The following is a 12,506-nucleotide window of genomic DNA, read 5'->3' as shown; positions in this document are numbered from 1 at the left end:
AGCTCACGAAAGCTTATGCTCAAATAAATTGGTTAGTCTCTAAGGTGCCACAAGTACTCCTTTTCTTTTTGCGAATACAGACTAACACGGCTGTTACTCTGAAACCTGTCATTATTTATAGGCTCAGTTATCACAACACTACTCCTCATTAACTCCGTGTGTACTTGGATACTGTGCACTAAGTGTGCCTTTTTGCTCTTTAACTTATTACCCTTTAAAGTGTAGTAAGCTAAGCTGTCTGGGGGCATTTGAATGTCCACTTGTGGAGTTAGGCCTGGTCTACAGTAGGAAATTAGGTTGATCTAACTAAGTTGTTCAGGGGTGTGAAAAATCCATACCCATGAATGACGCAATTAAGCCAACCTAAGCCCCAGTGTAGACAGCGCTAGGTCGATGGGAGAATGTTTCCATAGACTTCGCTACCTCCTCTCAGGGGGGGTGGGGGTGGGGGGTGGATGGATTACCTACACCAACTGGAGAAGCCCTCCCATCAGCATAGATAGTGTTTTCACTGAAGAACTACAGCAGCGCACCTGCAGCATTTTAAGTGTAGACTAGCCCTCAGTGTGCTAAAACTAGTGTGCTTTAAATTCATCTAGCTTACTCTGCATTAACTTCCCGGTGTCTACAAAACCTTGGTGTCTTTCAAGAAAAGCACAAATTAACATTTAATGGACTTTTGGCCTTGGCAAAATAGCACCCGCTGTATTAGGCTGATGTTTGATTTTATTAGAATTCTAACTCTATATAACTTCTCAAATCTTTTTCTTTTTGTTAACTTTCCCTTTATATTTTTAGTAGTTTACATTTAACACAGTAATGTACTGAGTTTGCTTTTTTCTTGTCTGTGCTGATTCCTGAATGCGTACTTCCGGTTCCACATGAGGTGTGAGGTTGAACGGTCAGTTCGTAACTCTGGTGTTTGTAACTCTGAGCTTCTACTGGAGAAGTAAAGGCTAAAGTTTCCCTTCCAAAAGCTGGCAATCTCCCCTCCAATGGGATGAAGCTCCTTTTTACTAGGCCTGAAGAGTCACAACATACTAGACCATAAAGCTGGTGCAGGATGACCATTGGCCATCCATTACTGTGTAGTTTGGTTTTTAGGGTTTGTGGGTAAAATTTTAAAAAGTACCTTTGTGCTTTTAAAAGTGTTACCATATTTGTATATCTACATAATAATAGATATGTTTTTTTTCCCCAAAACTCTGTTTAGGTGAAAGCCCAGCTTCAAAAGATGGGAGAAATTCAACCCTTAAATATATTTCTACGTCAGGAAATTGACCGTATGCAGCGTGTTATATCAAGAGTTCGAACTACACTGACTGATCTCAAACTGGCCATAGATGGTAAGTATATAATCATACAGCATTAATTTCTAAAGGATTATAACAGTATAGTGACACTAACAATGTTCCCACATCTACCTTGATTTATGGTGCCCTGGTCCTGCAATTCACTGTGCCCTGTGGCTCTGCTCATAGAATCATAGAATATCAGGATTGGAAGGGACCTCAGGAGGTCACCTAGTCCAACCCCCTGCTCAAAGCAGGACCGATCCCCAATTAAATCATCCCAGCCAGGGCTTTGTCAAGCCTGACCTTAAAAACTTCTAAGGAAGGAGATTCCACCACCTCCCTAGGTAACCCATTCCAGTGTTTCACCACCCTCCTAGTGAAAAAGTTTTTCCTAATATCCAACCTAAACCTCCCCCACTGCAACTTGAGACCATTACTCCTTGTTCTGTCATCAGCTACTGAGAACAGTCTAGAACCATCCTCTTTGGAACCCCCTTTCAGGTAGTTGAAAGCAGCTATCAAATCCCCCCTCATTCTTCTCTTCCGCAGACTAAACAATCCCAGTTCCCTCAGCCGCTCCTCAAAAGTCATGTGTTCCAGTCCCCTAATCATTTTTGTACCCACATGAAACCCACTGAAGCCAATCCGTCTTTGCAGAGCTGCACTGCTGCGCCTGTGTGCTATGAATTGTAGGATTGGGACCATAAACTGTCTGGCAAAATGATTCAGAATCAAACTGAGGCTTAATTGTATAGAGCTAAGAAGAAGCATAGTTATAAAATTACATACTAATTAGCAGCGGGGCAGTGGCATTCTGCACATGTTGGAGCTGAGAGAGTTCAGCTTAAGGTAAGAGATAAGCAATGCTGGAGTGAAGGCGATGGAATAGATGGCTCGTGTTGCTTTCTGTTTCCTCCTTCTCACATCCCATTTTGCCCATATGGTATCATTAAAATGGCTAGCTGGAAGGAGAATATAAAATCAGACTCCCAAAAGAAAAGCCTAAGAAGATTTTTTTCAGTACGTGGAAGTAGAGTGTGGTGTCATCCACAAATTTTATAAGAATACTCTCCACTTCATTATCTGAGTCATTCATGAAAATAATGAGTAGTGCTGAACCCAGGATTGACCGGTGTGGGACCCCACTAGTTAAGTCCCCCAGTTTGACAGTGAACCATTGATATCTGAGTAGGGTTTTTCAACCAGTTTTTCATCCAGATTATATTTTTGAGTTCAAATTATGGTTATTAGAGTTGTAGCTGTGCTTTGTACTCACTATTAGGTTCCACCCGTTAGTGCTGTTTTAATTACTTACTGATTGCCCAGAATTTATTTCACAGTTGGAATGATATAATACTCCACATAAATCTGAAAGCAAAAGTGAACGTTGTCCTCTCAACTGACCTACATAAGTGTGAGTTTGACACAGAGCAGTCATTTCAGAGGGGGGTCGTGTTTTTGTGGATGTATATCCTTTTCATTTTGGGAGTAACTAGAAATGGCCCTGAATCAAACCCCCAGATCAAAATGACCCAAACTTTGGTGAATTTCCTGTCTGGATTTGGAATTTTTTCAGGCTTGAATTTATGCCAGGGTATAAAGCTTGAGATAATTTAGATAAAGTTTCTGGGAGATAGAGCTGTGGGCATCCTAAAAATGATACATTCCTGACTCTTTCAGACCAATGTAACTCAGAAAAGGCTTGGTCTAGAAATCCCAAATATGAGATTAATATGTTGCCCTAGCTGAGTACTGGTGCCTTTCACTAGTCTTTATAGATTTCAGTTGCAGATTTAATATGTTATTAAAAGCCTTTTCATCATCTGTTTTGAGTTCTGCATTGATCTATGTAATGCGTGCTGGCTAGCATGCTAGCTTTAGGTGCTTCTTAAATATGACATCAGTGTCATACGTGTTTCCTACACTGCACAGCCACAATGCTGAAGTACCCATGACCCCTGTGGAAACATAATATGAGTTATGTGGAGGATAAGTACCTTGCAGAGTTCCTAAGATTTGTAGCTGTACAAGCTGACTTTATCTTTCCAAAAAACTATGATGAAGGATCATCATTTTTCAGTCAGTAGGCCAGGTAGCCAGGAGGAATGATAGTTGGAGGTGGAGGAAGACAGTCAGGACAGGAGGCTTTGAATTCTATTCCCATCTGTGATTCCAGTGAGTCATAATGCTTTACACACATTATACATGGCACCTTACAAACGTAGGTTAGTTAGATCTCAAAAGACCCTGGTAAACTAAACTATAATTTTACCTTCATTTTGCAAAGGGAGAAGTTGAAGCTCGATGAGTTGATCTTGCTGTGTTAGCAACCAGATTAAAAGCATGGTCTCCTGCGAGCTAGGATCCTATTGGCTTCTGATGGCTGCCTGCCAAGATGAAAAGAGCTCCAGAGCAGCTAAAGATAATGACATTTTTGTTAGCTCATATCATGGGGCGTGTGCATTTGGACTGAAGAGTCCTTTGTTCTTTCTCCATTGATTCCCACAATGACGGTATGGGAGTCATCAGGGTATTCCAGAGGAGAATTTTATTTGGGGATGTTTGGAGGCATTCAAGAAAGCATTCATAAAATGTGGCAATCGGAAAATTCATGTTTTGAGACTTCTGGAAAAAAAGAACTAATGTGTTTTGCCACCTCGTAACTCAAAAACATTTTGGCCCAATAATTTCCAATTTCTATTATTCTTCTCACCCTGAGGAAAGCTGGTTACTCTGATTATCTTTTTAAAAGATAAAAGATACTTTGGGATATATTACTAAATCTTATATACACACTTGGCTTGATGCTGAATATCTAAGTGTTCAGAAGCAAATTGTGTAGATTTAGGATAAACTACAGGAAACACAGAAGTCTTTAAAAGATGCTGCAGAACAGTTTTGCAATGTTCTACTGAGCTGGTGTGGGGCAAGGCTCTGTGTAGGTGTGTGCATGTGCGCACCCATAAAATATTAATTTTTTTGTATCATCTACCATCATGATAATGCGTGGACATGTAGATTTGGTGCCTGTGCTGGTAAATTTTCAAGACAATTTGCCAGGATAAATTGTGTGCGCTTGTTTTTAAAATATGTCAGCAGTGTTACTGAATAGAGTAAATAGCTATTGTGGAGAATGAGAGAGTTAAGTGTGCTATTTTTTTACAAATATATGCACGTCGGTTTACCTGATTGGTGGTAGCCTGCCTGACTGCAAGGTCTTAAATCAAAGGAGGCTATCAGGGGGGAAACAAACAGGAAACAAAACAATGGCAAAGAAAAGGTACAGTCCGCGAGAATATCAACAGTCCTTGAGGGAACTAAGGGGGAAGCTATGAACTGGGGAGTGCCCTTGTCTGGCACCAACCAGGCTGGTAAGGTTTACTCTTCCTATGCACAAGCTCAGGATCAAAGTGGGTGCTAAACCATTAAAGGACCTCAGGCCTAGAAAAGGAAGAGAGTTGGGTATGTTGCCAGGAGCCACCCAGGGAGTGTGAGTGAACACTGAGAGGGATGCAAGAAGACACACAGAGCATGCTGCAGCAGGTCAGTCTGCTTCTTCCAGCCTAGAAATGGAGGTAAGTGGGCTGAATAGAATTTACCAAAGCTTGCAAGGAAAGATTAAAAGTTAGGTAAAGGTAAATATGAGTATAGGCCTTTATTGTTTTTACCCTTTGCTCTGCATCCTATGTACCTTTGGGTGAATGAATAAATAAAGCTTTGTTTTGAAGCAGCTGTTTGTGAGTCACTCTAATCAGCCACTGTCACAGGCCCCCAGAGCAAAGGTCTTACAGGAGCAGAACTCATTTGGGCCTGTTGGGTTAATATAGTTGGTAAACAGAGGGGCTGCAGCCCAGAAACACAGTCTAAGAGTGGTAGGAATGTGTGGTTCCACCCAGATGGAAGGTAGCAAAAACTGCCTCTTGAGGGGTGCACATCAGATAGACTAAAAGGTCTGTAAAGCACAGCTTGCCCTGTAACCATGACAACTGTTTATGAGCAATATCAGAATACAGGAACTAGAGGCTTGATTCTCCTTTAATTCACATGGGTTTTATCCTTGTGTAACTCTCTCATTTCAGTTGAGTTATTTCTGATTTACACCTATGCACATGAAAAGAGAATGAGGCTTGGAAACTTGAGTTCTTGCTGAAACCAAAGCTTAAGATCCCAACTGCTAGTTCGAGCTGCACATCTGGATCTTCACCTCTCTAGCTGGAGGCAAATTCTTCCAAATGAAGAGGTTCAAAACTGTGGTCCAAATCCGAACCTTCCCATATTTCAGGATGTTCAGATCCAGCTCATTACAGAGATAGGTGTGAGCCCAAGTATTAACGAGGAGCTACTATATACACATAATTAGGCTTGGAAGGATTAAATTGTTATCGGTAAATGAACATCAGTTTCACTGGACACTCACAAATCAATTAAAAACTACTTCCATCTATAATAACCAAAATTTACAGCTAGGCAAAGTAAGAAAAATGCTGCTTAACTTATTAGCGTTTGATTTAAGGACATTTATTTTATAAATTTTGACATGTGATATTGACAATTGGTATTCTAACAGTTATAAAGCTTTAACTTTTTGAATCTCATTGTCTACCATCATTAAATAATTATTGGCTGACTGTCCCATAATTTCCCATAATTGTGAGAATTTAAATCAATAAAAACTAAAGAAATGCTTAAACCCCATAATTTCATGCAACTGTAAAGATTTAAATTGATAAAAATAGGAAAAAATAAACATACATTATCCATCAAAATTATGGGGGGAAAATCGAGCTCTGCCAAGCCCTCAGATAATATAAATCGAACAAAGCTTTCATTCTGTTACATGGTGAATCACTAAATATAGAATCACAGACTAGGACAAATGTGCTAGAATGTAGCTGTGCAGCCCCTTGACATAATTACTTTAATTAGCCACAAAAACTCGTCTTGTCCAGTATTGAATTGAACACCTACAGGAGCTTTACCTTGCCTCTTTCTCTGCACAGTAGTTGGAAGTATTTAGACGGGCCAAAAGAGGCTACATCTACACTACGAGCTGGAGTGCTGTGTGTATAGGTTTTTGGCATAGCTCAGCTGTGCCTCTGCTGCCATTGCCAAGGTGACCACCACTACCCAGCGATTTCTACTTGCCCTTGCTCAATAAGAGCTAGCACAAGTAAGTATATGCCAGCAGGGAAATCACACCCGTACTTCATAGTGCAGGCATAGCCAGAGACAGGGCAACTCAGGGTAGAAACCTGTTTTAAAAGCTCTAATCTACGTGCAGTATGGTTACAGTACAAATTATTTTAGAAATATCAAAAAGCCCCTTCAGAGCCTTTAAATGATCTGACCTTTAATCTGTCATCTTAATAAGGGCTTCATTGTACCCATGAAAGGGGACCCGACCACATAAAATCCAAAAATAACTGTTATAAACAGCAGGCAAGTGAAGTTCATAGAACATTACAGCCAGTCACGTTAAGTTCATAAAATGTTCAGTCAGCCCCTTTACAGCGGGCTGCCTCCTGTTTTCTATTAGTTAGATAGTAGAAATATATGGTTTTGCATTATTCACTCAACATTCCCTGTGTCTGTTTTCCAGTCCTTGTTATTTGAGAGTTTCTGTTTTCTGGAACAGATGTATCTATCCCTCTCATTTGGTAATTAATCTAATTTCTCTCCACTGTTTTATTTTTATCAAAGCATCTGAGCTGCAGGAATGCATAGCAACGCCCACAGATGGCATTCAGTCTGTCCTGGTGCTGCAACTCAAGTACCATATCCCTGCTGCCAAAGCTCACACCCACTCACTCAGCATAGTAATGCAGAGATGTAGCCAAGGCCAGGGCACTGAGCACGTCTTCTCAGCCTCTACAGCTCTTTTGTTAAGTTTGCTTCATGTTTGTATCAAAAGTCTGGTTTATTATTTCCAGCGACAATCATGAGTCATCACAGAGGGACATGTGGGACAGTGTTTCCAGTTGTAGTGGGAGACTCCCTGGTCCACGCTGCTCCCTTGGTGTCTCTCAGATGGTGCACAGGGAGCAGAGTCTGGTTGTGTTTGTCTGTTCCCCCCCCACACACACACACAAACACCAACTAGGAGGCTGCAGCATAGGGAAGTGCCTAATGGGTGTAGAGATGGCATAGCTGGCTCCTATACTGCCCTCTGCTCCTAGGGGACTTCCACGCCCTTGGGGGCGGGGGTGCAGAATTCATACCTTCCGCAAATTTCTTGGCTTCTCCGCAGAAAAATAGGGGAGCAAAGAAATCTGTGAGGAACATGCCCCTTCTGCGGCAGTCTGGGTGTGTCTGCTGGGAGCAGCTGGCAGCAGAGAGCAGATCACTGCTGGGGGAGGAAGGAGGCTGGGTGTGCATGCATGAGTCTGGGGAGAGATGTTAAGGGAGTGGGGCAGGGCGCATGCCTGTGTGTGATCGAGTGAGAGAGACTCAGGCCTTGTCTACACTGGCAATTTACAGCGCTGCAACTTTCTCGCTCAGGGGGTGTGAAAAAACGCCCCCCTGAGCGCAGCAAGTTTCAGCGCTGTAAATTGCTGGTGTGGACAGTGCACCAGTGCTGGGAGCTGCGCCCCTCGTGGAGGTGGGTTTTTTTAGAGCGCTAGGAGAGCTCCCAGCGCAGCACTGCGACCACTCGAGGCACGTTCAGGTGCTGCCGCAGCAGTGCTTTAACGCTGCCAGTGTCGACTAGCCCTCACTCTGTCCCTCTCCGCGTAGGGCTGCGTGAAGCAGGCGCTGTCCCTGAGGCAGAGCAGGAATGTAACAGCTAAGCAGGCAGGCTGCTAATGTTCCCATTGTTAGTTAGGCGTTCCCATTCTTAGTCAATTATGGTCAATTTTACCTTGCCAGAATGGTGTAAAGGAGCCTTACTGTAAATGACAGTAAAGCAATCCTCAGCTAGGAAAGTCTATGTGCTGTCTCGCTTTTTTTCCTGTGCCAGAGAGGCACAATGGGGTTAGATGACAGCTCGGGATCTATTTTACTTATCCATTTAAAAAAAAATGCAGGACAATGATTAGTAAAACTGTCTGACTTTCACGTGTGAATGTCTGAGCAATTTAAAGCGACAGTCTACTTTACAGAACACCCAAACACCAAAATAAAAGTAATGTAATTTAAATGAAAATCCAGGATTATACCTGGAATGCAGGGTCTTGGTTACCAAGTATTTGTAACTTTACTTTTTTTTTTATTTTTGGGCGCAGAATTCCCTCAGGAGTAGCCCTCTCACAGATCCTGGTTGTTGGTTGTGTCAGTATGGGGAGGAGGAGTGGCCAGAGAGCAATGAACTCTAGCTATCCTTCGCTGGCAGAGGGTCCCTTAGGGTCCCTTATACTTTTCTATTCTGTTTTCCGCCCTCATCGATGTATTGTCTGAGTGCCTTCTAATAGTGTATTATGTGACATGATTAACATCTGTCACGTGTGGTTCTTTCTCCATCTCATCCTCACCCTAGAGGGAGAGAATTGTGTGTGCAGAGGAGCGTTTTGGTGTGTTTTTGTAATGTAAATTCTGCTGTGTTTATGTTAGAGAAGGTCAGGTTGAAGAAATGCCCCTTGAATGTGGAGCAGAAGGTGGTGAGGTTTGTGTTATTCTTGGGGTGGTTCCTGGAGGACTTCTTTCCACAGTCTCGGACTTGCCCGTCTCCTGCAAAGACAAGCTTTCCTCTTAGCGTAGTGTAGCTGTGGAGTGAAGTTGTCAACAATGCTCTTCATCCCAGAGCTTTAGATGATCTTTTAGATATTCTGGACCTTGCCATTGAGCATCTTCTAGGTAAGGACCAAGATCTTGAACTTGACTCGATGATCTATGGAAAACCAGTGTTGCTGAAGAGATGCACTGTAGCATTCTGTACTAGTTGGAGTTTCCTAAAAGCTAACAGCTTCTTGCCTAGGAATATTGCACAGACAGGAGGTGACAAAGGCAGGTATAACTGAGCCAGGTCATTGTTTGCCAGGAAGGGATGGAGTCTTATAACCAATGGGAGAATGTAAAAAGCACTACTCATGGATAAGGCTAAGGTTTTGTCATGGTTATTTTTAGTAAAAGTCACGGACAGGTCACGGGCAATAAATAAAAATTCATGGAAGCCGTGACCCGTCTGTGACTTTTGCTGCTGCAGCCCATGATTTTCCCCCACCACCGTGGTGGCTGGGAGCTGTGGGGTTCCCCCTCTGCCCAGGACAGCTGGAAACTGCAGGGTGACCATATTTCCCAAAGAGAAAATGGGACACTCCCAGCCCAACGTGTCCCCCTCCCCCTAGACCCCCTCAGGAGTCTGATCACCTGTTGCTGGAACCTTGCAGGGGGCCCCTGTTGCTGCTGTCACTGGAATCCTGCCAGGACCCTGCTGGCTGCCAGCTCCAGAATCCTACAGCTCCTGAGGCTGAAGCAGAGAATGTCACAGATGTCTCCAGAAGTCACGGATTCCGTGACTTCCTTGACCTCCGTGACATAAACGTAGTGTATTCATGGATGCTCCTATGTGAGAGCTGTGTCAGCAAGGAATCAGGAGTTCACCTAAACTATGGACTGAACTTTGGTTTCTTGACACACCACTCCTTTCTCTCACCCCAGGTTTGTAAAATTTTATCTCAGTGAACCAGAGAATAGTGTAGGAAAGAGGTTTCCATAGTGTGGACCACACCAGAACACAGAGGTAGTCTGCTGGATCACACACCTTCCCATTCGTAGTCACACAGATCACCTCCCTTTCTCCCCCCTGTACAATTCCGTGAGCCCCCTCATTCTATCTGCAATAACATTCAATCCCCGTGGCAACTACAGCAGTTGGTTATATTGAAATATAATTGTTATTTGTATTGTGGTACTACCTAGCGGTTCTAACTGGAACTGGGATACATTGAGCTCGTTGCTCTATTTAATTTATTATAGGTGTCTTTTAATACAATTTAGGAGCTCAAAATATGGAGGACAGCCAGCTCGCTGTGGACCACCAGCAAGTGCTCCACAGAGCAGAGGCTGAGAACCTCTGCTTTACAGAATACTGTGGATGTCATAGTGAGGTTAATTATTTTACAAGCAGTAAATGCCAACCTTTTTTAATGGAAACCACTGTACTGTATGTAGCATGTGTGTGTGGACTACCACTGCCAAAAAGAAAATATTTGCCTGTATCTCTGCCATTACTTTACTATTTCACTGTTGGGAGCTCTTAGTAATGAAAATGTGTGGACTCATCATCTGTAACAAAATAATTGCAATGAATATATTCTCTGTCAATACATGATTAGGATATAGATGGCATAGACAGCATACATCTCTCTCTGATAGTGTGAAGGGAGACATTAAAATATACTTATATTGAAACAATTCATCACATTTACAAGCACAGTGTCAATACAATGAATATAAATTGGAAAAAAAAGTTGTTTGAAAAAAATCTCTTTATTTCTTCACATAATATTATAAGAAATGTCCTTTATTCATTATTAGCTGTGGGCTGAGACTTATATGTTTGTTGCAATTTGACTTCATTTGAACAGTTGTATAATTAAGGCTCAACAAGAGAGATCCATTTGGATTTAGAACATTGTTTAGAAGTTTTAATTGCCTTTGGAAGCTGGGGAGAAGTTCATTCTGTACATGTGGGGGGGAGGGATAGCTCAGTGGTTTGAGCTTTGGCCTGCTAAACCCAGGGTTGTGAGTTCAATCCTTGAGGGGGCCATTTAGGGATCTGGGGCAAAAATTGGGGATTGGTCCTGCTTTGAGCAGGGGGTTGGACTAGATGACCTCCTGAGGTCCCTTCCAACCCTGATATTCTATGATTCTATGTTTTACTTACAATTCAGGAACCATTATTATGTCAGAAGACTTGCGAGATGCTTTGGATAACATGTATGATGCCAGAATTCCCAAGCTTTGGTTCAAGATTTCCTGGGAATCTGCTACTTTAGGGTTTTGGTTTACTGAGCTTCTTGAAAGAAACCAACAATTTAGCAGCTGGCTGCTGGATGGCCGACCAAATCAATTCTGGATGACAGGATTCTTTAATCCACAGGTAAGGTTAACAAATTAGCTTAAGCATGATATTTTAAATCCTATGCAATAACTAAATGATAACTTGAGAAAGCATCCCGCTAACTCAGTTATAATTGTGTCCCGAGTTAAATAAGCTCCAGACCTTAAGGATGAGATGTTTATTAGCCCAAAATATGGTTACTGAAATAACAGAAAGTAGCACCATCAAGTTATTATTATAATAATAATAGAATGTATATAAATAGTCTCAATGAGTTTCTGCACATTTCAACTCCTTACTCCCTTTTTTCTTTCTTTTTCTTCCTTCCCCTTGCCCTGTAATAAGAGTCATTTGCGTGTCATTCATTTATTTAAAGCTTCCTAGAGTATGAAATAATTACATTTTAAAAAGAAAGTTTTAAAAACATGCCATTTATGGGTTAAATGGGACTTGCCTCCGAGCCCTTGTGGGCCAGTTCCATAATGTGGAGTTATATATTTTGTATACCGCACCTAAAATTGTGCTAGGCAATTTGCAGAGAGATAAAGAACACAGTCCCCACACTGCATAGTCTAAAATAGGTCAGACATAACAAAAAGAAAAGCAACAAAGAGAAGGGCTGAGGGTGGAAGAAGGAAGAATTCACACCTTCATCATGTGGCTACTTTGTATGGCTGTGCACACTGATGAAAGTTTCATGATGCAGCAGATATTTCTGGGAGCTGTGACATCTGGAAATGATGGATTCTGAGATGTCTTGGGTGAGTGCATGGCCAATTTTGTGGAACCGAAAGAGAGTTATTTAAAAGATGTATTTTTATTAATACCAATGGATGTTAGCAATGTAAATGTTAGATGATGAAGTTGCCAGGAAGAGAAAAATAATTGATGGAGATGGGTGTGGCAAATATTGTCCTGGGCTAAGGGTAGAGGATCTTCAGGTGTCTATCTGGACTGACTGTTTTGGAGAATAAATAGTCCACCGTCACAATTTTATAGTCCCAGTGTCCTGTCCTACAGACATCGGAATCCAAGGATTCAAAGAAGCTATTATAGTTTAACATTTGATTTTGTCCACAAGACTCAAGAGTCCATTACAGGCACTTTTAAATATCCCTGAACTGCTATTATGCTGTCAGACCATTTGCTGTCTTACCTGCCTCACCAGGGGTGCTGTGAGAATCAGTAAGTTAGTGTTCGCAAAAAGAAAAGGA

The 12,506-nt window shown here is 42.0% G+C and overlaps 1 protein-coding gene across 3 annotated transcripts in view; it reads left to right on the top strand.

Moving 5' to 3' along the window:
• Positions 1-12,506, top strand: part of LOC125631940 (dynein axonemal heavy chain 5) — a 286,700-nt gene that overhangs the window by 258,399 nt on the left and 15,795 nt on the right. Inside the window, exons 71-72 of one of the 3 annotated variants that reach the window (XR_012667111.1) lie at positions 1,214-1,346; positions 11,123-11,247. Coding sequence is in view for 2 of the 3 variants with exons in the window: in XM_048839434.2 (XP_048695391.2) it covers positions 1,214-1,346; positions 11,123-11,331 (342 nt within the window). In the remaining variant the exon portion in view is untranslated. Of the gene's footprint in view, positions 1-1,213; positions 1,347-11,122; positions 11,332-12,506 lie in introns of those variants that run through there. The other 2 variants (XM_048839434.2, XM_075125496.1) reach the window with 2 other exon arrangements.

The sequence above is a fragment of the Caretta caretta genome, chromosome 2 (assembly GCF_965140235.1).
Source record: "Caretta caretta isolate rCarCar2 chromosome 2, rCarCar1.hap1, whole genome shotgun sequence".
Lineage (NCBI taxonomy): Eukaryota > Metazoa > Chordata > Testudines > Cheloniidae > Caretta > Caretta caretta.
This window is presented reverse-complemented; position numbering and strand designations above follow the sequence as displayed.